This window comes from Rhinoderma darwinii, chromosome 1 (genome assembly GCF_050947455.1).
Source record: "Rhinoderma darwinii isolate aRhiDar2 chromosome 1, aRhiDar2.hap1, whole genome shotgun sequence".
In the NCBI taxonomy this organism is placed as follows: domain Eukaryota; kingdom Metazoa; phylum Chordata; class Amphibia; order Anura; family Rhinodermatidae; genus Rhinoderma; species Rhinoderma darwinii.
In genome coordinates this window covers 344,969,754-344,993,003 of record NC_134687.1, presented here as the reverse complement: position 1 = coordinate 344,993,003, position 23,250 = coordinate 344,969,754, and the positions used below count along the sequence as shown (strand labels likewise).

At 40.8% G+C, this 23,250-nt stretch overlaps 1 protein-coding gene across 5 annotated transcripts; it reads left to right on the top strand.

The window, feature by feature from the left end:
• Window positions 1-4,193: 4,193 nt before the first annotated feature.
• On the top strand, window positions 4,194-12,724 carry KLF4 (KLF transcription factor 4). Of its 5 annotated transcripts, XM_075826238.1 has the most exons (5): window positions 4,195-5,149; window positions 5,385-5,502; window positions 6,318-7,191; window positions 7,282-7,446; window positions 11,579-12,723. In XM_075826238.1, the coding sequence occupies exons 1-5, from the start codon at window positions 5,145-5,147 to the stop codon at window positions 11,752-11,754; spliced, it is 1,338 nt and encodes a 445-aa protein (XP_075682353.1). In that variant the 5' UTR covers window positions 4,195-5,144; the 3' UTR covers window positions 11,755-12,723. The 5 variants fall into 5 exon arrangements, with proteins under 5 accessions (XP_075682325.1, XP_075682317.1, XP_075682343.1 ...); XM_075826210.1 differs by having other exon boundaries at window positions 4,194-5,149; window positions 5,385-5,487; window positions 6,318-7,446; window positions 11,579-12,724; XM_075826202.1 differs by having other exon boundaries at window positions 4,194-5,149; window positions 6,318-7,446; window positions 11,579-12,724.
• Window positions 12,725-23,250: the final 10,526 nt, after the last annotated feature.

Sequence of the window (23,250 nt, the reverse complement as noted above, 5' to 3'; positions counted from 1 at the left end):
ACTATGTGGTGGTAATATGTGGTCATGGTGTGGAGGTATTATTCAGTAACAGTATGGTGGTATTATTCAGTCACTATGTGGTGGTATTATTCAGTAACAGAATGGTGGTATTATTCAGTCACTATGTGGTAGTAATATGTGGTCATGGTGTGGTGGTATTATTCAGTAACAGTATGGTGGTATTATTCAGTCACTATGTGGTGGTATTATTCAGTAACAGAATGGTGGTATTATTCAGTCACTATGTGGTGATATTATTCAGTAACAGTATGGTGGTATTATTCAGTCACTATGTGGTGATATTATTCAGTAACAGTATGGTGGTATTATTCAGTCACTATGTGGTAGTAATATGTGGTCATGGTGTGGTGGTATTATTCAGTAACAGTATGGTGGTATTATTCAGTCACTATGTGGTGGTATTATTCAGTAACAGAATGGTGGTATTATTCAGTCACTATGTGGTAGTAATATGTGGTCATGGTGTGGTGGTATTATTCAGTAACAGAATGGTGGTATTATTCAGTCACTATGTGGTGGTAATATGTGGTCATGGTGTGGAGGTATTATTCAGTAACAGTATGGTGGTATTATTCAGTCACTATGTGGTGGTATTATTCAGTAACAGAATGGTGGTATTATTCAGTCACTATGTGGTAGTAATATGTGGTCATGGTGTGGTGGTATTATTCAGTAACAGTATGGTGGTATTATTCAGTCACTATGTGGTGGTATTATTCAGTAACAGAATGGTGGTATTATTCAGTCACTATGTGGTGATATTATTCAGTAACAGTATGGTGGTATTATTCAGTCACTATGTGGTGATATTATTCAGTAACAGTATGGTGGTATTATTCAGTCACTATGTGGTAGTAATATGTGGTCATGGTGTGGTGGTATTATTCAGTAACAGTATGGTGGTATTATTCAGTCACTATGTGGTGGTATTATTCAGTAACAGAATGGTGGTATTATTCAGTCACTATGTGGTAGTAATATGTGGTCATGGTGTGGTGGTATTATTCAGTAACAGAATGGTGGTATTATTCAGTCACTATGTGGTGGTATTATTCAGTAACAGTATGGTGGTATTATTCAGTCACTATGTGGTGATATTATTCAGTAACAGTATGGTGGTATTATTCAGTCACTATGTGGTGATATTATTCAGTAACAGTATGGTGGTATTATTCAGTCACTATGTGGTAGTAATATGTGGTCATGGTGTGGTGGTATTATTCAGTAACAGTATGGTGGTATTATTCAGTCACTATGTGGTGGTATTATTCAGTAACAGAATGGTGGTATTATTCAGTCACTATGTGGTAGTAATATGTGGTCATGGTGTGGAGGTATTATTCAGTAACAGTATGGTGGTATTATTCAGTCACTATGTGGTGGTATTATTCAGTAACAGTATGGTGGTATTATTCAGTCACTATGTGGTGATATTATTCAGTAACAGTATGGTGGTATTATTCAGTCACTATGTGGTGATATTATTCAGTAACAGTATGGTGGTATTATTCAGTCACTATGTGGTAGTAATATGTGGTCATGGTGTGGTGGTATTATTCAGTAACAGTATGGTGGTATTATTCAGTCACTATGTGGTGGTATTATTCAGTAACAGAATGGTGGTATTATTCAGTCACTATGTGGTAGTAATATGTGGTCATGGTGTGGTGGTATTATTCAGTAACAGAATGGTGGTATTATTCAGTCACTATGTGGTGGTAATATGTGGTCATGGTGTGGAGGTATTATTCAGTAACAGTATGGTGGTATTATTCAGTCACTATGTGGTGGTATTATTCAGTAACAGAATGGTGGTATTATTCAGTCACTATGTGGTAGTAATATGTGGTCATGGTGTGGTGGTATTATTCAGTAACAGTATGGTGGTATTATTCAGTCACTATGTGGTGGTATTATTCAGTAACAGTATGGTGGTATTATTCAGTCACTATGTGGTGATATTATTCAGTAACAGTATGGTGGTATTATTCAGTCACTATGTGGTGATATTATTCAGTAACAGTATGGTGGTATTATTCAGTCACTATGTGGTAGTAATATGTGGTCATGGCGTGGTAGTATTATTCAGTGACTATGTGGTTGTAAAGTGCGGCTGGAGGTGTTATTTAGTAACTGTATGGCAGTATTATTCAGTGACTATGACACATTTTATAGATTCATTAAAAATCTATAAAATCAACTTTTAAAATGGCGCTGTCTGTATTCTAATTACTCTATAAAGGGTCATGTGACTGTGCCACTATCCTGAAGCGTCACATAGTCCTTACTCCAGACCCAACTTTTCATGCTTGCCCTGGCAGTTCTACATCACTACTAGTCTCCTCCAACTTTCTCGGATGTGCCCTTGCCTTGTACTCCTTGGGCACGCACCATGTGAGGTGTTTTCTGCCTGGCTTCACCGCGCATGCCAGGGGAGTACAAGGCAACGGCGCATCTGCAAGAGTTGGTGGAGGCTGGTAGTGATGTAGAACAGACTGGGGGATGTCAATTAAAATCTGGTGGCTGCCATTTCAATTTTCGCCTCAGGCAGCAGAAAAGTAAGAATTGCCCCCCCCCCCCCCACCACCACTAGACCACAGCTGAAGCCTGTGCTGGCCATGACAACAGGGTGACCGAGAAGCACTGGCAAGAGTGAACTGAGACACATACCTCCCAACATTTAAGGGTATGTTCACACTGAGTGGTTTCAGGCATATTTTGAGGCGTTTACGCCTTGAAAAATGCCTGAAAAAACGGAAGCAGAATGCCTACAAACATCTGCCCATTGATTTCAATGGGAAATACAGTGTTTTGTTCCGATGGGGCGTTTTTTTACGCCTCGTTTTAAAAAAACGGCACGTAAAAAGACGCCCGTGAAAAAGAAGTGCATGCCGTTTTTGGAGCCGTTTTTTCATTGACTCTATAGAAAAACAGCTCCAAAAAACGGCCGTAAAAAACGCAGCGAAAATCGCGACTGGCTTAAAAAACGACTGAAAATCAGGAGCTGTTTTCCCTTGAAAACAGCTCCGTATATTTTCAGACGTTTTTTTAGTAAGCGTGTGCACATACCCTCAACCCTCATGTGCAGGCTATTTTCCACCCTGAAATGTCCATAAAACCCCCAGAGATGCCCATTTTGTGGCACATTTAATAAGCCCCACCTTTTTAAGTCAATTTCGCAGGGCATTACCACAAAAAACGGGGCGTTTGGGAGGTATGGGGGAAACTCATTTCATATACATGCTTTTCTATTGCGCATGGCTATGCAGTTCTCTGAATGCAGCCAGCAGCGTATATAATGGATGTTTTTATTTCGTCTGACACGGTTCTTTTCACGGACATCTATATACACATACATTTAAGTATAATGTGTGCGATTCACTACGGGAATGTATGCTGCTTTCCTGCTATGATTGCATTAGGAAGAATGGTGTTTGTTACAATCGCAATATCACGGCCGGCTAACACTTTCTAGTTTTTGTGGTAATGCAAAGTCAGTCGACATTCCAATAACCGGCTGGAGAAAAAGGGGGAGGGGTGATTTTGGGGACACAGGTTAATGGGTTAATATAAGAACCTCTGCTGGTCTATTGTAATAAAAGGGGATCACTTTAGGTGTCTAGTGGATTACTCTGCTCCCCAGGATCCAGCGATGGCACATTTTAGGATTTAGCATTGCAAAAGGTGAAATCTGCGACAAAAAATTGCGTCAATTCTTCAACATATGAACATGCTATGGATTTGAAAGGCATGCCCTGCAATCTACGCAGGTTTGTTTTTTTTCCAGTATGTGTGAATAGGGTTTCAAAACCCCATCCACATGTACAGTCCTGTGAATTGACGCTGATTTTCAGTATGCATTTTGCACCGAAAATATGCAACATATGCGCCACATCCAGACATTGCGTTACAGGAACTTCCCTGCACTGAAGATTAGATTGCTGCAGGATAGAGAGAACAGCCGCAGGGTGAGGACAAATGTTGGAGCCGACGTCCATGACAACCAATCAGACTTATTTTATTATTTTCTAACCTGTACTGAAAAATAAAAGCTGCAATGTGATAGGTTGCTCTGGACAACTACTCCACTTTTCGATGCATTTTCTTGCTGCTTGTATTAACTCAAATCTCAATACATCAGCGTGTGCACAGCTCCTGGACGACAGCGGACAGCCAACACTACACTGCAGTCTGTGCGCGCTACCGTCTCAGGGACTCCCACGTCCGGTTGCGCGCCGTCTCCTAGCAACCAATTTTGTTTGGCTCTCCAAACAGTGACGTGACGTCACGAGCCCAAACAGCCGCGCCCACCATTTCATTCTTCTGTGACTGACGATGGGGCCGCTACTGCCGTCACAGGCAGGGCAGCGCTTGCCAGCCAGCTGCTGCTCTGACGTCACGGAGTCAGGCCGCACCCTCCTATTGCTCTCCAAGGAGCCTCCCACCTGCGGCCGCACTGTTTCCCTGCTGGACGTTGTGGGCTCGTTTCGCCAGACGTAGATTCTGTAGGGCGTGTAACATAAGAATCTGTCGCTATTAAACAATCTCTGCCGCATTCTTTCCTAAGTGTACATGAACGAGTTATCACGCATACCATAATAACATAGCTGTGTCAGTAACGAGCGCCTCTAGTGGGCTCACTGGTGAATAGCCCTAGTGACAGTTGAGGGGAAAAAAAGGCGGGACGCTAGGATTGTTATGAAGCGAAAATGGGCGGGAAAAGGGCGCTGCTTTGAGCGTGGGCCCCCTTGTCACGTGAGTCTAGGCTCCGCCCCTCATTTATAAGGCTTGACAGCCGCGGTGGCGGCTCACAGTCGCTTAGAACACGAGGTTAGGGAGGAACGTGGAGTTGCGGGTGGGAGGCGGTACTCATGGCAGCAGCTGGAGGGGATCCCCGGACGGTGCTGTGTGTGACAGGGGCTGGAGTGAGGGAATCCCTGCATCATCTCCTCAGTTGTGTGTAATAAACATTATTATTGGGGCGGCTGCTGTCTCTATGGACGTGCTCTCATAAACGTGTGTCCAGTGTGGATTTGTTTGGTCGTCTAGTTCCACCTGGTGTATGTCTTATGTGGACGTAGCTGTTCTCCTCATCGCTCTCACGACGTGCTCTGCTGAGGTTCATGAGGTATGTGTGCGCAGTACATATTTGCATGTATGCAAATTAGTGTTAGGTGATTATGCATTACTGGTCGTAGATGGTCCTGATGAGGCTTGTAGTCCCCTCGCAGCTGTAGTATTGTACATTATCTCTGCATATTATATAGGTGTAAATATTGTACCCCCCTCTGCTGGCATGCCACCCCACCGTGCATGTATGTGTATGTCTGCAGTGTGATGTGACTGTGTATATCTGTGCCCAGGCAGCCGCCCAGTGAGTGTGACATGGCTCTCAGCGGGACCTTGCTGCCATCCATCGCCACCTTTACAGCGGGGACCCCGGGCAAGGACAAAGTGTTGAGACAGGCAAGTGTTGGCGACGTGAGTATCCCTAAGAGGATAACCCTCTCCTTACCTCCCATGCCCACATACCCAGCCTCACCCACCACCAAGAGTTGGCACTGTGCACGTTCTCCTTGTGTATCTGCAATGTTGGACATTCTATCATTTGTGACCTGTGTAATCGGTTATCGGGACTGATTTCTAGAATACAGGGATTGGATTGTGTAGATTTGAAGTTTTATGGTTTATAGCCGAAAAGTCCCTGTCCAGATGTCTCCTCCAGCCGCGTTTCATCCTCTCTGCCAAGTTTGCCATTTAATAACTTTATTGCAGCTTTTCTGTATCTCTCTTCACCCCAACCTCTCCTGAGCGCTATGATGTCTCCTCCTGTTGAGCTCTGCTTCATACATCTCCGCTGGATTGCTTGTACTTCTAAGAAGATCCAACTTCAAACTTTCTTCTTTTTCTTTTTTTTTTTATAATAATGTTGTGCTGCCCCCCCCCCCCCCCTCTTTATCACGGCACAGCCATTGCTCTTGCATTACAGGGCTTCGCTGTTCAGTGCCTGCATCTTGGGCTTACTCATCTCCTTGTGATAGTGTTAAGATGGGAAATAGAGAGGTCTCTGTTTGGTGTTATCTTAGGACCCAGTGTACACGTTCATAATCCTAAAAGGGCAATGCCAATTCTCCACTGCTGGCTTGTGGACGTCTCTAGCTGGTCTAAGGATCTAATATGACGTTCGTCTGTCACCTATTTGGGGAATATTGGGGTACGTGTTTTTTTTTCCCCTGAAGGTGCCTTGTACTTTGGCAGTTGTGTTATTAAGAAAGCGGTCTTACTTTTTCCAACAGAGGTGGAGAGAAGATCTATCCCACATGAAAAGGCATCCTGCGCTTATCCAGTCCCGGCCCTATGATGGTGTAGAGGGCCACTCCACCGCTTTGGGGTCCCGCAGAGATCAAGAAGAATTTAATGAGCTGCTGGACTTTGATTTTATACTATCCAACTCTCTAATTCATCAGGAGTCTATGGTGGCTTCTTCTTCGTCTTCTTCCTCAGCTACTGCCTCATCGCCTCCACCGACTGTTTCACTACCAGACAGCATGTCTGCCCTCTCGCCGTCTGCCAACTGTAATTTTACCTACCAGCTATCTTGCCCCCAGGAAGCACCTGGAGGAACCACTCTTATATACAGTTCTAGGGAATCCACTGTGCCAAACCCCACTTTTAACCTGGCGGATATAAATGACGTGTCTCCTTCTGGTGGATTTGTGGCTGAGCTTTTGAGACCTGACTTGGACCCTGTTTATTTGCAGCAGCCACAGACTAGTCTACAAGGTAAATTTGTATTGAAGGCTGCTGTGGATATGAGTGATTATGGCCAGCCCGTCAGTGTTAGAAAGGGTGGTTCTGGTATGGACAGTCCCATGGTATATACTAGCCATCAACTGCAAAGGATGTGCCAAAAGATCAAGCAGGAACCACCTTCTTCTTGCTCGGTCTCGTGCCAAATGGATGGACAAGGTCAGCAGTCGCAAGGGCAGCATGACTTCCAAGGGGGGAGGGTGCTGCCAAGCAGGACTAACCAACCTTTGCCCCCCGATGAGCTTATGGTAAGAGATTGCCATGCCTCTCTGTCAATACCTTCTGGCTACCATACTTCTGCAAGTTTCCCTCACTTCTCACAAGACCAGCAGCTGCCTCCATCTCAGCTTCAGTATCAAGGTCAGTCTTATCTAAATATTTTTGAAGAACCTTTAAACTATCAACTATTGAAACAAGAAGTGATGCTGACACCACCCTCTTCACCTCTAGAGCTGTTAACCCCGGGCAGCTGTATGGCAGAAGACGTAAAGCCCAAGAGGGGCCGCAAGTCCTGGCCCAGGAAAAGAACCGCTTCTCACACATGCGAGTATGCCGGCTGCGGAAAGACCTACACCAAAAGCTCCCATCTGAAGGCCCATCTGCGCACGCATACAGGTATGGTATATTTTATCTATACGCTGCTACGTGTTTCATGTTTGTTAGTAAAGGTTGTAATATGTAGAACTAATGTTACAATATGTGAGTGTACTTTGCATAAACATCTGTGCCCACACGGCTCTGCTTCCTTCAGGAGACTATTTATAATGTCGGCTTTTGTGGTTTTACTCTTGGCAAAATTGTAGGCATATTACAGAGTAACGCATACAAAGAGCCTATGAACTAAAAGAATACCTTCTCTAAAAATAGTTTACATCAGGGATTCTAGGTGGTCAAAGATCTGAACGTGTGTGTTGCAAGATTTGTAATTTTTCATGATTTTTTTTTTTTATCTTTCCTCTTACAAATTGTTATAACCAGCATTACAGAGCTAGGGAATTTCTCAAATTCATACACATAGGGCTATATGTACACGTTTTTACATATACAGCTTCTAGTGTAGCCTTGTATAGCCTTATATAGTCTTATATATTGTTATATAGTCTCATCCAAAAATAGGGAAAAATAAAAAAATTCACAATTAAATTTTTTGATAAAGGTGGTTATGTCCTACACCTCTGAAATTATGACTTATGGTTAATTTTTATTAGCTCCTTTTAGGTTAATTTTTTTTTTCATTTTTAGTTTTTTTAAATTTAATTTAACACAATTACAAATTGGTTTTCTTATGGAATATTTTAAAGGGGACAAGCAGGCGTACGAGCTTCTCTTTCATATGGAGAGGGGAAGATTCTTATCACTATTCTGTTTTACCGGATAGAAAACTTTTACTATATTTTGCTTTCTCTTTTATTTGTAAATAGTTTGGCAATACATTAATGCAAAGCTGAGAGAATGAAAGGCCTGATGGCTTTTTAAAGTAGGGGGGCTATTAGAATAGACTTTTTAATATGAAAACTTTTATTTTATCGCAAAGATAAAAAAATAATTCTCAATTGATTTTATATAATTTGGTAAATTCTAATATACCCAATTGATTAAGATGTCAGTTAGAAAAAGGTTTGCCAAATCTCGCTTACCCCCTCAAGACGCTTATATTTGGTGTATAACTTTGTTTGGATCGCCTTTCATACGAAGCACATAGAAAAAAAAAAACCTTTTAAACCATAAGTACGTTTTTGTTTTTTTTCCCCATGTGAAAGACTGAAGGCAAAAAGAGACCTAAGAAGTTAAATCCTGATTTATGAAACTTTAATGACTTGTTTTCCAACTCTGATAAATAGCGGAGGGAATGAAACAAGTGTTCGAATTCATAGTTGTTTTTCACCCAAGAGCTGCTTGTTCTATTTATTATTTTTTACCCTGTGCCAAGAGTTGTCAATAAGGGCAGTTGAATATTTGTCACTGACTTTCAAGTGGAAAAATTCATTTCACAAGATTTTGAGGTGTGGTTAATGTCTATGGAACCCGGCCAAGTTTGCAACAAGTTTACCACAGCTCACATTCATTTTTAGAATAGTAGAACATATTTGCAGCTAACAATGAAGACATAATGACTTTGATCTTTGGAGACACTGCCGCAGATGCCCTGAGGGCCGAGAGCATGAAAATACCTACTTGGTAGAAGCGGGCATTTATAGGTTAAAAACATACCTAGGTAGACTAAGTCTTAATCCAAAAGCCATCTTTTTTCTCTTTAATTCCCTTCTCACTTTTAAGTTTGTTTTTATTGTAGAGTGTTTTATTTTGTGAGGTGGCAGAGTTTTATTTCAATATTTCTTCTTTAAATTAGAGCATAAACTATTATAACTGCCTTTATTTGTGTACCAATACTAGCTGCTCGGTTTTGCTTTGCCAAGATCAAATTTAACTTTCCTCCATAAACTCAAAAAAAAAACTACATTTTTAGCCCATTTCTAATGAAATAGAGAAACCCCTTGGAATAGACGTCCTCTAACGAAGGAAGCCATTTTCTGGGCTACAACCGTATCCGTGAATGTGCAGCCAGTCGATGTGACTAAAAACTATCAGAAGGGGTTGCCTATAGCAACCTAATGGTCATTGTTTTTTTTCAACGATCCTTAGAAACAGACTAACTTGGTTGATCGCTATGGCAACACCTCAGATTTCATTTGTTCTAGTTTTTGTAAAATTCTACTGTTACCAGTTCTAAATACAGATCAATAACACGAGTAAATGGCCCTTTTTGTACTTTCTACTAGGCTTGAAATTGTACAAAAATACAAGTACATTGACATTATCTACATTAAAGGGGTTGTAGAGGATTAAAAAAACATGGCTGCTTTCTTTGAGAAACGCCACCACACCTGCCCATGGGTTGTGTGGTATTACAGCTCGGCCCATTCACTATAATGGAGCTGTGCTACAATACCAGACTCCACCTGTAAAACCCTTTTAATAACTTATTGGCCTTCTCATTATATAAAAATGCACATGGTTATAGATAGCGCTGTAGCAACTGTTTTTGGAGCAAATAACTAGGGTGGTCGTCCATTTTCTTGTCTGTTCCTTATGCATTGAGACTTGTTTGCATGGCATGAGTTTAATTTTCTGTACTTTAGATTCACATTACTATTAGATCAGTTTACAAGTATATTCACTTGTTACGGTGACTTCATGGTGTACTGTTGCAATAATCCACCGTGTGATGTAGATTATTTATGTAATGCAAATCCCTACCCCTATACAACGTGCAATATAATTTATTACCACAGAAACTAAAACAAATACACGTTGCATCCCTTTCCGAAATGGTGTTGAAGAAAATGGTAGATCAGATAGACATCCAAGAAGAAAAGAATATGTGGACACGTCAGCGATATACCTCTGTTGTAAGCAATAGGAATGAGACTACTGAGCATTTAGCAGTTTTCTTCTCGGAGATCACATCTCAGGAATAAATGCTTCCCAATGTCCATTTTTGGGTTGCTGTCTGGGAAGGTTAGTCCTATAAACAGAGCCCCAAACCGGCGATCTATGCTTGTAAAATCATATTATACTGGCCACTTAGTACTATACATGGGTTGAGATAGTTGTGTGTACTGTAAAGCTTAGTGTTTTTTTTTTTCGTGTTTTTACTGGGGTATCTTGGACCCACCACAGAAAGTGGAGGACTCACCCCCAATCTATACAGAACATGTGCACGTCCACTTTCAATTGCATCGGGAATGTTATCATTGCACACAAAACATATCATAGATAATTTGTGAATCAACCCATAGATAGACCCGAGGGGGGCAAGTGATCGGTTAGAAATGTTTGTCTTCTGCTGGACCTTTGGGCCCCATTGTGTCAGACCCAGTGGAACCACTGATACTCTGCTTGGAAAGTCTGACCATGGGTTTTCTAGCTAGAATTGTTAATTGTTCAGCATTTTTGGAATGTTTCCTTGCTGTTGGTGAATGGAAACATTCTAGTTTTCCTCTAAAGCCAGGGCTCTTTACAAGACAGGTGTGTGATACACCTAACAAGCCATGCACCTGCATCAGTTGAACATGATCAGGATAGGTTTTCAGCCGCTAAATGTAGTCAAGAGTTTTCTGTCACTGATGGCAGCAAGCAGAGATTTTGAAAACGGTGAGGCATTGAAGCATAAAAGTATATTCAAAAGTTGCTAAACTTTACATTATACAATGAGAACACTTTTACCTAAAACCAGCAACCCCCTTTAGGTATTGATTACCTTTACATCCTTAGGAGAAGCTGCTATAGCATGCTCGTCCTAGTATATCTTTAGTAGTCCTCTGCTGACTCCTAGCAGTATATTGCATGCCTGATTAAACCATGTCATCTGTTCAGCTCCTACAGAAACAATGCATTTTTACAAATGATACAAGGTGAATGATCATAATCTACTGGTAGCTGATAATGTATGAGTCTTTAAGACGCTCTGTGAATGTGGACTGTAAATACATCGGCACACAGACCAAGCTAGTTTGTGTTGTAAATGTCAAAGTGCAGATAAACTGGTTAGACATGTGTCTGGTTTATGATTTGTGAAGTGAGCCGTATAAGTCCTTTATTACAGGCCGTGGATTTTGTGACAAAACAGAATGGAGCTGACCACTTCATCTCCGCAGTTCCCATATATAATACCTTGTTTTTAGAATGTTGGATATACTTATTGGTTTCCTGTTAGATTAATTCTTTACTGTCTACTTTCCCATAGGTGAGAAGCCATACCACTGTGACTGGGAAGGCTGCGGGTGGAAATTTGCTCGCTCTGATGAATTGACACGCCATTACCGGAAACACACTGGTCATCGGCCTTTCCAGTGCCAAAGGTGTGACCGAGCCTTTTCTAGGTCAGATCACCTTGCCTTACACATGAAAAGGCACTTCTGAGTGCATGAAGTAGTCACAGACCCAGTACTGCCATCGGATTTTCAGTATTTATAGCACACCATACCTAGAGATGGGAGATAAACAAATGTAAGCACTACAAGCTGCCATGTTTTGGGAGAAGGAGACACTTGGGAACCTCAAATGACCATTACCATTCTCTACTACATGCCGGAGAACATACTAATTTAAAGAACAGTTTCTAGGAAAATGGGTCTTTGACTGGATCTTTCATCATTCCATTGTTGGATAAAACTGGACTTTTTGTTTTTGGACTAGGTCTTAAGGGTCAATGACTGGAAAATGGTGGTTGCACTATTCGCAGGTGTTCAACATAGGACCACCTGCTGCTGTCCTATATTCTCCTCTAGCTCCACCAGCCAGGTGAAGGGCTTACGTTAAATTCTTCCGAGTAAACCTCTCGTTACTCCATGAAATGTGTAACCGTTGAGGGAGGCTGAATTTATCTTTTAATACCGTGCAAAACTCTAAAGTGCGTTTTCACACGTATTCTACAAGAAAGCTAATGAAATGCTGGTTGAAGGAATAAAGTCATATTCGCTAATGGTGCTTACAGGCTCATACTTCTAAAGGTACCAAAGATTGAAGCCAAAGTTCTCAAACTGCTGCATATTTGACAAGGAAACTTTTTGTCTTCCGATTTTTTTATTTTTTTTATTTAGTTTTTGTTTTTAATCGACCAAAGTCGGGTGTGTATAAGCCTGATTTTATTTGATCACGTTTGTATATGCAGACAGTATGTGATGCACTGTGGTTTCTGTGTGCAATAATGTGTACAATGGTCTACTTCCACATATGCCTTACCCAGAACAAATGTCTTGTGTTTTCTATATACGACTTTACATATAAAATATGTAATATAAATTTATTCCAACTTCTATTTTGTATATTTGTAAACTATGAAGTAAATTTAACTTTTTTGGAGTTTGTATTTTCCTTATTCATTAAGTTTTAAATAAACCTATATTTTATTTGGCGAATTATTCGTAATAATTCATATGTTAAGGTCTTATTTCATCCAGTGGTCATTCTTTTATTATGAAACATTAGGCCTCTTATCAAAATGCTTTAACTGAAATACTGACCTTGTTGCCCATAGCATCTAATCCGAGCTCAGCTCTCTTTTCTTAAACTGCTTGGAGAAACGAAAGCTGCACTGTGATTGGGTAACAAGGCCAGTGAGGGCGAATTATTAATGCTGGTACACCGTATGAGTTGGTGTCTTGGCCCATTCCAGCATGTGCCAGATTCATCAACAGGGTTTACGTCCTGGTCATTCATCTGCAGTAGAAGTGTCAGAGGTTTGTCTAATTATATGGAATAAGTGGTGCATTGATCAATCTGCCCCATTGTGTTGGAAACTGATTTCTACTGAGTGATCACATGATTCGCACACTCATTTTATCCACTTGGTAATTCAATGCAGCTAATCCCTGGCTTGTCAACGTAGAATCCACAGCAATAATGAAGACGCTGTGGACTTTAAAGTCCTCAACACATTCATTATTTTACGCACACATTTTCCAGAGCATATAATTGGGTATAAAATACCAAATTTGCATGCATTGTTGGCAGAATGTGAGCTGATTCTGTCAGGATTTAGGTGTGGTTTTCGTGCCAAATCCCGAAGGTGTGAACGCGACTTAACAGACTGACTAGTGGATGAGTACTGCAAAATTGCTGATGTGTATCCATATATACCACTAGCATCTCCAGGCCTATCTTCCAGAGAGGAAGATGGTGGCTTGGACCCAGCACTGGACATAGGTTCCTGTGTTTTTTTTTTTTTGTATTTTTGGGTTTAGTTTTTGAACCTAGATGTTTACAGCATATATCTGGAAACTATGAAAAATAGTCTAAGGCTGGGTTCACACACCCTATTTACGGATGTAATTCGGGCGTTTTAGCCTTGAATTCCGTCCGAAAATAAGGCTCCAAAGCGTTGGCAAACATCTGCCCATTCATTTGAATGGGGTTACGATGTACTGTGCCGACGGTCATTTTTTTTACGCGCCGCTGTAAAAAGACGCCAGTGTCAAAGTACCTGTCACTTCTTGAGATGTAATTGGAGCAGTTTATCCATTGACACCATAGAAAAACAGCTCCAATTACGTCCGTAATGGACGCAGTTAAAAGCGCCTGCACTTGCCATTACGTCTGAAATTCAGGAGCTGTTTACTCCTGAAAACAGCTCCGTGATTTCAGCCGTATCGGACGCTGCCGTGTGAACATACCCTTAGGCTGGTATTACAGAAGTGTAATATGGGTGCAAATCCCAACCTGAGCACTGGTCTAATGACTCAAACTAACCATATCATAGGGATCTGTGATACTGTTTGGGTTATTAGACCTGCAGTTGGGCAGCCATAATACGGTCACATTAATGTGTCCAAATTACGCTCCTGTTAAATCTACCTACTAGTCGCCCACCCCCCCCCCCCCCCCCTGACTATACATTGGAAATGTATATTCAACTTACCTGCGGCCCTGCTTTTAAATCAAAGCTTCCATCCTTGTTCCCAATTTCCACTCCAAGGTGGCCACCGCAGTTTTAGACTATGGGGCGCTTTTCAGAATCTGAGACACACACACACACCCCCACCCCTTCCACTGCCGTCCGGGGGACATGCTATGATGACGTCTTTGTCAGATGCAGCACCGACACGAGCCGATGTTCTCAGCGCTCGTCCATCGGAGGAGGTAGGTGGGGCGTGTCTCAGACTTCGCTATGGAAAGTTTCTTATGAAGTCTGAGACTGCGGCAACCATCTCAGAGCGGAAAACATCAGACTGGAACAGAGGCCAGATCATTAGGGAGTGGGGCAACAGGTAAGTTATGTTTACATTTCCAATGTATAATTAAATTTTTATCTTTACTTGGAGGATTGCTTTAAGGCTGGATTCACACACAGAACGAGCTCCACAAAAGCATAATAGCTGCTACTTCTTGGTTGCTAAAAATGCAGCATCTTTGTGTTTGCTACTATTCAGGAGAATACACACAATGGGGCAGATTTATTAGTACGGTCTTAAATGTAGACGAACTAGACTAGGTGCGCCAGATATCAGTGGCTCATGCTGAATGGTGAATTTAGTGCATCTTTAGACACCTTGTCGCTTCTTGCTTTAGGGTATGTTCACACGTAGTCAACAAAAACGTCTGAAAATCCAGAGCTGTTTTCAAGGGAAAACAGACCCTGCTTTTCAGACGTTTTTTTACCAACTCGCATTTTTCGCGCCGTTTTTTACGTCCGTTTTTGGAGCTGTTTTCATTGGAGTCTGAGAAAACCGCTCCAAAAACGTCCAAAGAAGTGTCCTGCACTTCTTTTGACGAGGCTGTATTTTTACGCGTCGTCGTTTGACAGCTGTCAAACGACGATGCGTAAATAACAGGTCGTCTGCACAGTACGTCGGCAAACCCATTCAAATGAATGGGCAGATGTTTGCCGACGTATTGGAGCCGTATTTTCAGACGTAAAATGAGGCATAATACGCCTCGTATACGTCTGAAATTTGGCCGTGTGAACATACCCTAAGAGCAACATTTTCGCCCAAAAATGTTGGCACAATGTGGCAAATTTTAAGCCATTCCCCTTCCTATTAAACCAAGCTTTCCCCTGTAAGCTCGATCAAAGCATGAAGGTGATCTAAAACGGACAAATGTGGTGCGTGGCATGTGCACCAGAATACTGGCTCAAATTATTTCTCACCTCCAGTTCTCAACTTTACCCTACAGACTTTTTTTCTCAAGCTATTCCTTAATATTGCATAGAACCTCCTTACAAGCTTCATGCATATGGCTCTGCTATGTACATTAGGTGTAAAGTTGTAATTGCAGCCCCTTAACAAGTCAATGGGGGAAAATGGCAAGGAAAAAACCTGCAGCATACCCTAAATATCTGCAGTTTTCAATAAATCTGTCCGATGGGATTTCATAAAACTCAAACTCAACACAGATTAATTTTTCCCAAACTTTATTTAGCAGACAATGAGTTACGCAGTTGAAAGATGCACAATTAGACGAAACACAAGTTAATAAGCATCGGACCCACACTCCGTTTTTTTTTTTTTCTTTAAATGTGGGCTGTAAGTGGCAACCTCCATAAGCAGCTGTAGAGTTGTCTTGCATGAAAAGCAGCGGACTTCCTATATTAGATTGTTCAGAGCGCTCATAGTAATTACTATTGTTACTGTTAGTAGTGTATGGGTATTTCAGCATATAGAGGAAGTTAATCTCTCCTCCTGCAACAGTCTAATTTTTGCCATTCTACTTTAACCACTGGAGTGGCGTGCATGGGTTGGGGGGCATCGAAGGTAATAAAATGAAATCAAACCGAATCCTAAATAGCCTTTATACAAAGAGTAGAAATGGCTTTTGAAGTCACCTCTTGTAGTCTGCATTTTCGCAGCTATTGATTTTTCACAAGAAATATCGGTCTCCATTATGAACAGGAAATTGGTGGATGTTCATATAAATCGGAGGGGAGGAGTGGAGGTTTGGTATAAAAGCCATGGACTGTAAAAACCTTCTCCAAACTCTTCTTCTAATGGGTTTTCCCCTTTGAAAGATGACTATAGGTGTGCTTAATAAGGCGTTCCAGAATTCTTGTTATTGTAAAGTGCCTCTTCTGACACTGAAAGCGTTGTTAAGTTACAGCACAAAACAAGCCTTCACAATAAAGACAGCTATGCAATAAACTAATTGTCCTGGCTTGTTAAATGCGCCGGTTCTCTTTTCGAAAGGTTTACATTTTAGAAATGGGATGTGTACACACAGGTGACTACATCTGTATATTTGCCAACCTACTGCAGTCATGGAGATATAGTGGGTAACAATAGACAGTCCACATGTGAGACAGCAACTCGGTAACCTAATCCATATTATAAAATGTAATCCACTTCAGTTCTAGACAAACTTTACATCTATAAATATGGATTGAATTTCAACGTTGAGTAAATACACAAAGACTTTCAAGTAAGGCTTGATGGGTGTTCTAAACATACGGTTACCCTGCCTTGTATATATCCAGCGTAGGTACATACTTGACATATAAATGCAGTATATACAATTCCTTTTTCTAGTAAGGGTGTACTTACAGCATTTAAGTCGGCACCACAGTTGCTCAGCGCTGGTGTTCTGGTTTCGAATCCAACAAAGGGCAACATCTGCATGGAGTTTGTATGTTCTCTATGGTTGTGTGGGGTTCCTCACAAAAACATGCTGGTAGGTAAAATGGGTTGTTCAGTTTTGGCAAATAAAGGTTATTTTTCGTATAATGAAAAGTTATACAATTTAACTATATACATTTTGTATTCCTCACACCATAAATGTTCCTACTGAATAACAAGCAGAGGTCTTGAAAAGCGTGAAGAATTAATACAGAAGGTATATTAGAAAATTCTATAACTTTACATTGTACAAAAAAATAACATTAATTTGCTCAAACCAGACAGCCCCTTTAATTGGCTTCCTATGACATTAGCCCTGGTGTGTTTTTTTTTTTACACAGGGATATTATATTGTGGGCCCCATTGGGAACCGGGACGGATGTGAGTGATGACCAGCTCTGTACAGCGTTGCACATTATATAGGAAACCTGGATAGGCTACATGTTGCTAACTAAAGATTTCTAACTTCTGGTAATGAAATGTCAGCAGGTGATGGTGAGCATAGGGATGGATGTCTAGACAGGCCACTAACGTTTAGGGTATGTGCACACAGTGTTTTCAGCCATTTTTCGGGACGTAAACGTCCCGAAATACGGCTGTAAAATCGGAAGCAGAACGCCTACATACATCTGCCACTTGATTTCAATGGGAAATACAGCGTTCTGTTTCGACAGAGCGTTTTTTACGTGGCCGTTTTGAAAAACGCCTGTGAAAAAGAAGTGCATGTCACTTCTTGAGATGTTTTTGGTGCCGTTTTTCATTGACTCTATAGAAAAACAGCTCTAAAAACAGCCGTGTAAAACACGAGTGGCTTACAAAACTTCTGAAAATCAGGAGCTGTTTTCCCTTGAAAACAGCTCCGTATTTTCAGACGTTTTTGATTTTGCGTGTGCACATACCCTTAGGGTACAATTACTTGTAGCAGAAATCGCGGGGTGTATAGCAAAAAAAATAATAATTTTTTTATTTATTTTTTAACACAGTTTTGTCACCTTAACGGTTAGGCCTGTTTAAATGATATATGGAAGGGGCTGTATGGATGGATTTTGCATTGGGACCCTGGAACTTCAAGTTACGCTTCTGGCTGAAATAGTTTTGATATTTAGTTTCCTGCAATGAGTAGCCAGACTGTAGAGGCAAAGTATTATCTTTCTTCTTTTTATCCATTTAGTTTAACCTTTTTATTCTACTTTTCATGTTCTATGGCATAACGTTGCTGTTTTGATTTTCATGTTGACTTTTTTTCCTTAAACGTATGTCTAGATTTCTATGATAATATACTTGTCACCACAAAAAAGACAACTCTGAACTTTGTCTCTGTTATCAAGTGTATTCCTAGACTGGAGGGCAAGTAGGAAACCAAAGGGCTCTGAATACAGAAATTACTAACAGTCTCTGGTCTCATGCTACATCCATAATCAAAGATGCTTAGTGGCAAACACAAGCCAAGTCTCAAGTTCATTTCCATCAAATGGTTTCTGTAATTAGAAGTTACAGAATATAAACCAAACTCCTAGACGACATGTTATTTCACCCTGACTAGTCATGTTATGGAGATGGCTTTGCAAGGGCACATATGTGTACATATACAGTTGTGTGTGTGTGTATATATATATATATATATATATGTGTGTATATATATATATGTATATATATATATATATACACACACACATACATACATACATACATACATACAGTTAGGTCCAGAATTATTTGGACAGTGACACAATTTTCATGATTTGGGCTCTGCATACCACCACATTGGATTTGAAATGAAACAACTGAGATGCAATTATAGTGTAGAATTTCAGGTTTAATTCAAGGGGTTGAACAAAAATATCCTGTGAAAAGTTTAGGAATTTATAATGCCCCCCTCCCTCCCATACACAGTATAATGCCCCCCTCCCTCCCATACACAGTATAATGCCCCCCTCCCTCCCATACACAGTATAATGCCCCCCTCCCTCACATACACAGTATAATGCCCCATCTCCCTCCCATACACAGTATAATGCCCCCATATGTACGGACCTAATAGAAAAATAATAACATACATACTTACCTATCCCCGTTCCCCCGCCGGGTGGAGGATCCTTCTCCTCCGGTCGGTGCGATGTGAGTGACTCGGTGCAGACAGGTGCGATGACTTCACTACATCGCGCCTGCCTTCGCCAAGCCGCTCACAGCACACTGAGCACAGTGCAGAGGAGGCAAAGGATCCTCCACCCGTCGTGAGAACGGGGATAGGTAAGTATGTATGTTATTATTTTTCTATTTGGTCCGTTCATATGGGGGCATTATACTGTGTATGGGAGGGAGATGGGGCATTATACTGTGTATGTGAGGGAGGGGGGCATTATACTGTGTATGGGAGGGAGGGGGGCATTATACTTTATATGGGAGGGAGGGGGGGCATTATACTGTGTATGGGAGGGAGGGGGACATTATACTGTGTATGGGAGGGAGGGGGGCATTATACTGTGTATGGGAGCGAGGGGGCATTATACTTTATATGGGAGGGAGGGGGGGCATTATACTTTATATGGGAGGGAGGGGGGGCATTATACTGTGTATGGGAGGGAGGGGGGCATTATACTGTGTATGGGAGGGAGGGGGGCATTATACTGTGTATGGGAGCGAGGGGGCATTATACTTTATATGGGAGGGAGGGGGGGCATTATACTGTGTATGGGAGGGAGGGGGACATTATACTGTGTGGGCAGCTATGGGGAGCATTATGCTGTGTGGGGGCAGCTATAGGGAGCATTATGCTGTGTGGCAGCTATGGGGGCATTACACTGTGTGGGGGAAGCTATCGGGGGCATTATACTGTGTGGTGGCAGCTATGGGGGGCATTATACTTTGGGGAAGCTATGAGGGGCATTATACTTTGGGAGGAGCTAATATGGGGGGCATTACACTGTGTGGGGGCATCTATGGGGGCATTATACTGTGTGGGCATCTATGGGGGGCATTATACTGTGTGGGGGCAGCTATGGGGAGCATTATACTGTGTGGGGGCAGCTATGGGGAGCATTATATGGTGTAGGGGCAGCTATGGGGAGCATTTATTTATATTAACAGACCACTGCATTCCTTTTGCTAGCAAACCCGTGTAACAGGTTTTCTATACTAGTTGATTATACAACTGTACATTCAATATGTTTTGGTAAACAGCTAAAATGCTAAAACTTGTGTCACTGCCTTAACAATTCTGAATCTAACTATATATATATATATATATATACACATATACACTTGCCTTATATACACAAACCGTGTACACTATAAGTAAAATATTATTAGTATCATCATTAATGTTCCTTATCCAATTGAGCTTACAATAAAGTTCCATTTAACCATTGGTGCCTTGTGATACAACATATGCAGTGCTGGTCCAAATTTCACATTATTTATGGCTGCTCTATTGATCGTTCTGCAAACTGTGGATCCGATACTACAAGTTCTATACAACAGTCTGGGTCTCCTGGCAAGTCTACAGGGCAACCATAGGTTTTGCTCTATTCACACCATGTTTGGCCAGTTGGCAGTAAACATCTGGAAATAAAAAAACATATGCAGGCATATACTCTACAGTACACAGGGACAGATTTACTAATACTGTCTATGATTTAGACCGTGTAAACTTAGACCAGGCACTCAGAAGATGCACCAAATTTATCACAGTGGTGAATTATATATGATAAATTTGGCGCATCTTGCTAGACTTGTTGAACACTTTCCTCTTCCTTATACCAAGTCTTGGTTGGCTTAGTATTCGTGTAGCACTTTATAAGCCACACTCATTTCCTGCTAAGCCATGCCTTCTTTTCTAGACACTTTTCAAAAGTGTATACTGAGGTGCAAACCTGTTCTTAAAAAAAGTCTAACGAAAAATGTCACATTCTAGACAAGAGACAGTAGTAAATCTGCCACACAGACTTCTATGAAGCAGGTATATGCCAAAAGTGTGTCCTTTTGGCATATGTCTGGTAGGTTTATGTCTGGATACTAAATCGAGGGCCGTCCATTTAATGTGGTAACTAGACGTGTCCGCCATAGCCTGATCCGCTCTTACAGAGTGGCTCTTTGTTCTGGCTCATTGAGGGGGGGGTCACTATGCATCCATATGCCTTAATATCAAAAAGTTTGGCGGCTAAAGGGAAAGTTACTGGTAAGAATATTGCGTTAGAGGGTTGTTGCTTATGATTAGAGTATCCAATATGGGGCACATAGTCATCACATCTGTAATATATTATGATGTTCCAAGTCATGTCATATATGTTTCAATGTATTGATATAAGCACTTAATCGACATAAAGTTTTCAGTACAGTTCCACTATGAGCTATGGGGGGACCTAAGTTGTCTTAAAAACTTGCTATTCATTATCACTAGCCATTAAAAAGTATTACTTGTAGAGGACCGTCATTTTTATCGCTGTATTTTTTTCAGTATAGAAACACAGTTTTGCTTTTTACAAATAGTGAGAAAAATTAACCATTTCTACTGGATGAGGAAGAGACAAACTGCAATGGAAAACTGCAGAAGAAAAAAAGGCAGTCCAGCCTAAATGTGACCGTTTTTATTCCTGGTGATTTTTAACCGTAGACGTTGAACATGAATTGTAGTTAGAGGATAGCTAGTAATTCACATTTTAGTAATTCACATTTATTATCACCCCTGTTTGAAAGTACAGCCATTATGTCAGTTACTGTATATGAGATACTCTGTGAATCGGGTGTAAGCACTTGGAACCACTATGGAGCCTTTGACAGTTTTACAGTCATAATAAAAAGATACATTTATAGGTTACATCAAAAAAATATTTCTTTAAAAGAGTTGCTGAAAACGGTCTGTCACCGGCTACAAAAGCTGTATTTAATCTTTTATCCTCTCTTGTCAGAGAGCTCCTTGAGAAAGAGACAGTTGAGTTTACCTCTTTTTACTTTGTTTTGTCAACTAGTTTAGTCTTGCTCATTTTCATTTTATATGATTGGCTTTTTTCTGCCTACAGCCAGACTTTCTTTTAACCCGTTTATCACATTATAAAGAGAACATAGACTCCACTGCTTATGTTTAATATACTAAGTTACAGAGCCCATCAATTGGTCATTTAGTTACTTGGTTGTTGGTTTAATCATGACATCTTTTTTGGAATTATTTTGGCCCCCAACAATATTTCATGATGAGGTATATTAAAACATATTGTGGGACTTGTGGTGGGTCCAAAGTGGTTTCCGAATCAACAATTTATTGGTTCATTTTTGGGTCTATCAATAATGAAATAGATAGGTTGTGTAATTGCTATACTGGCGAAATTTATTTAGAAATGGCTTCTAAGGGCCTGTTCACATCAGCGTTGGCTTTCCGTTGAGGGATTCCGTCGTGGAACCCTGCAACGGAAAGTCAAACAGAAACCACTGCTTCCGTTTGCATCACCATTGACATCAATGGTAACGGAAACATTGCTAATGGATTTCCGTTTGTCATCGTTCCGGCAGGTTTCCGTTTTTTCGACGGAATCAATAGCGCAGTCGACTGCGCTATTGATTCAGTCGAAAAAACGGAACGGAACCGAAACCATTAGCAATGTAATTAGATAGTGTTAGAGGCAATTTGTTAGTGAATTTTGCTCCAATACCAACAACGTTATGGGGAAGATTTTTTACAATTAGTATTTCATACGGCAGTCTATAAAAAAATGGCTCAATAAATTTTCCACATCTTGGACTGCCTGAAAGTTAAAACTACGCCTGCTATGAGCCAAGAACTGTGCTATTTTCTGACTTTCACCTTAGTTTGTCTTAAACCCTTCCGCCGTAGTCAATTATTTAATTTTTCATTTCAGTTTTTCCTCCCGACCTTCCAAAAGCCATAACTTTTTTATTTTTTCATCGACATGGCCATATGAGGGCTTGTTTTTTGCGGGACAAGTTGGAGTTTTTAATGGCGCTATTTATTGTACCATATAATGTACTTGGAAACTGGCAAAAATTCTTTGTGCGGTGAAATTGGCAAAAAACAGCGATTGCGCCATTTTTGGGGAGTTTAGTTTTTATGGCATTCATTGTACGTTAAGAATTACATGTTCACTTTATTCTATGGCTTGATACGATTTTGGGGATACCAAATTTCAGTTTTTTTATATTTTACCACTTTTATAAATAAAAAACTATTTGTTAAAAAATAAAATTGTTTTGTGTCGCCACATTCTGAGAGCCATAACTTATTTATTTTTCCATATATTGTGCGCTGTAAGGGCACAATTTTTGCGTGACGAGCTGTAGTTTTTAGTGGTACATGTGA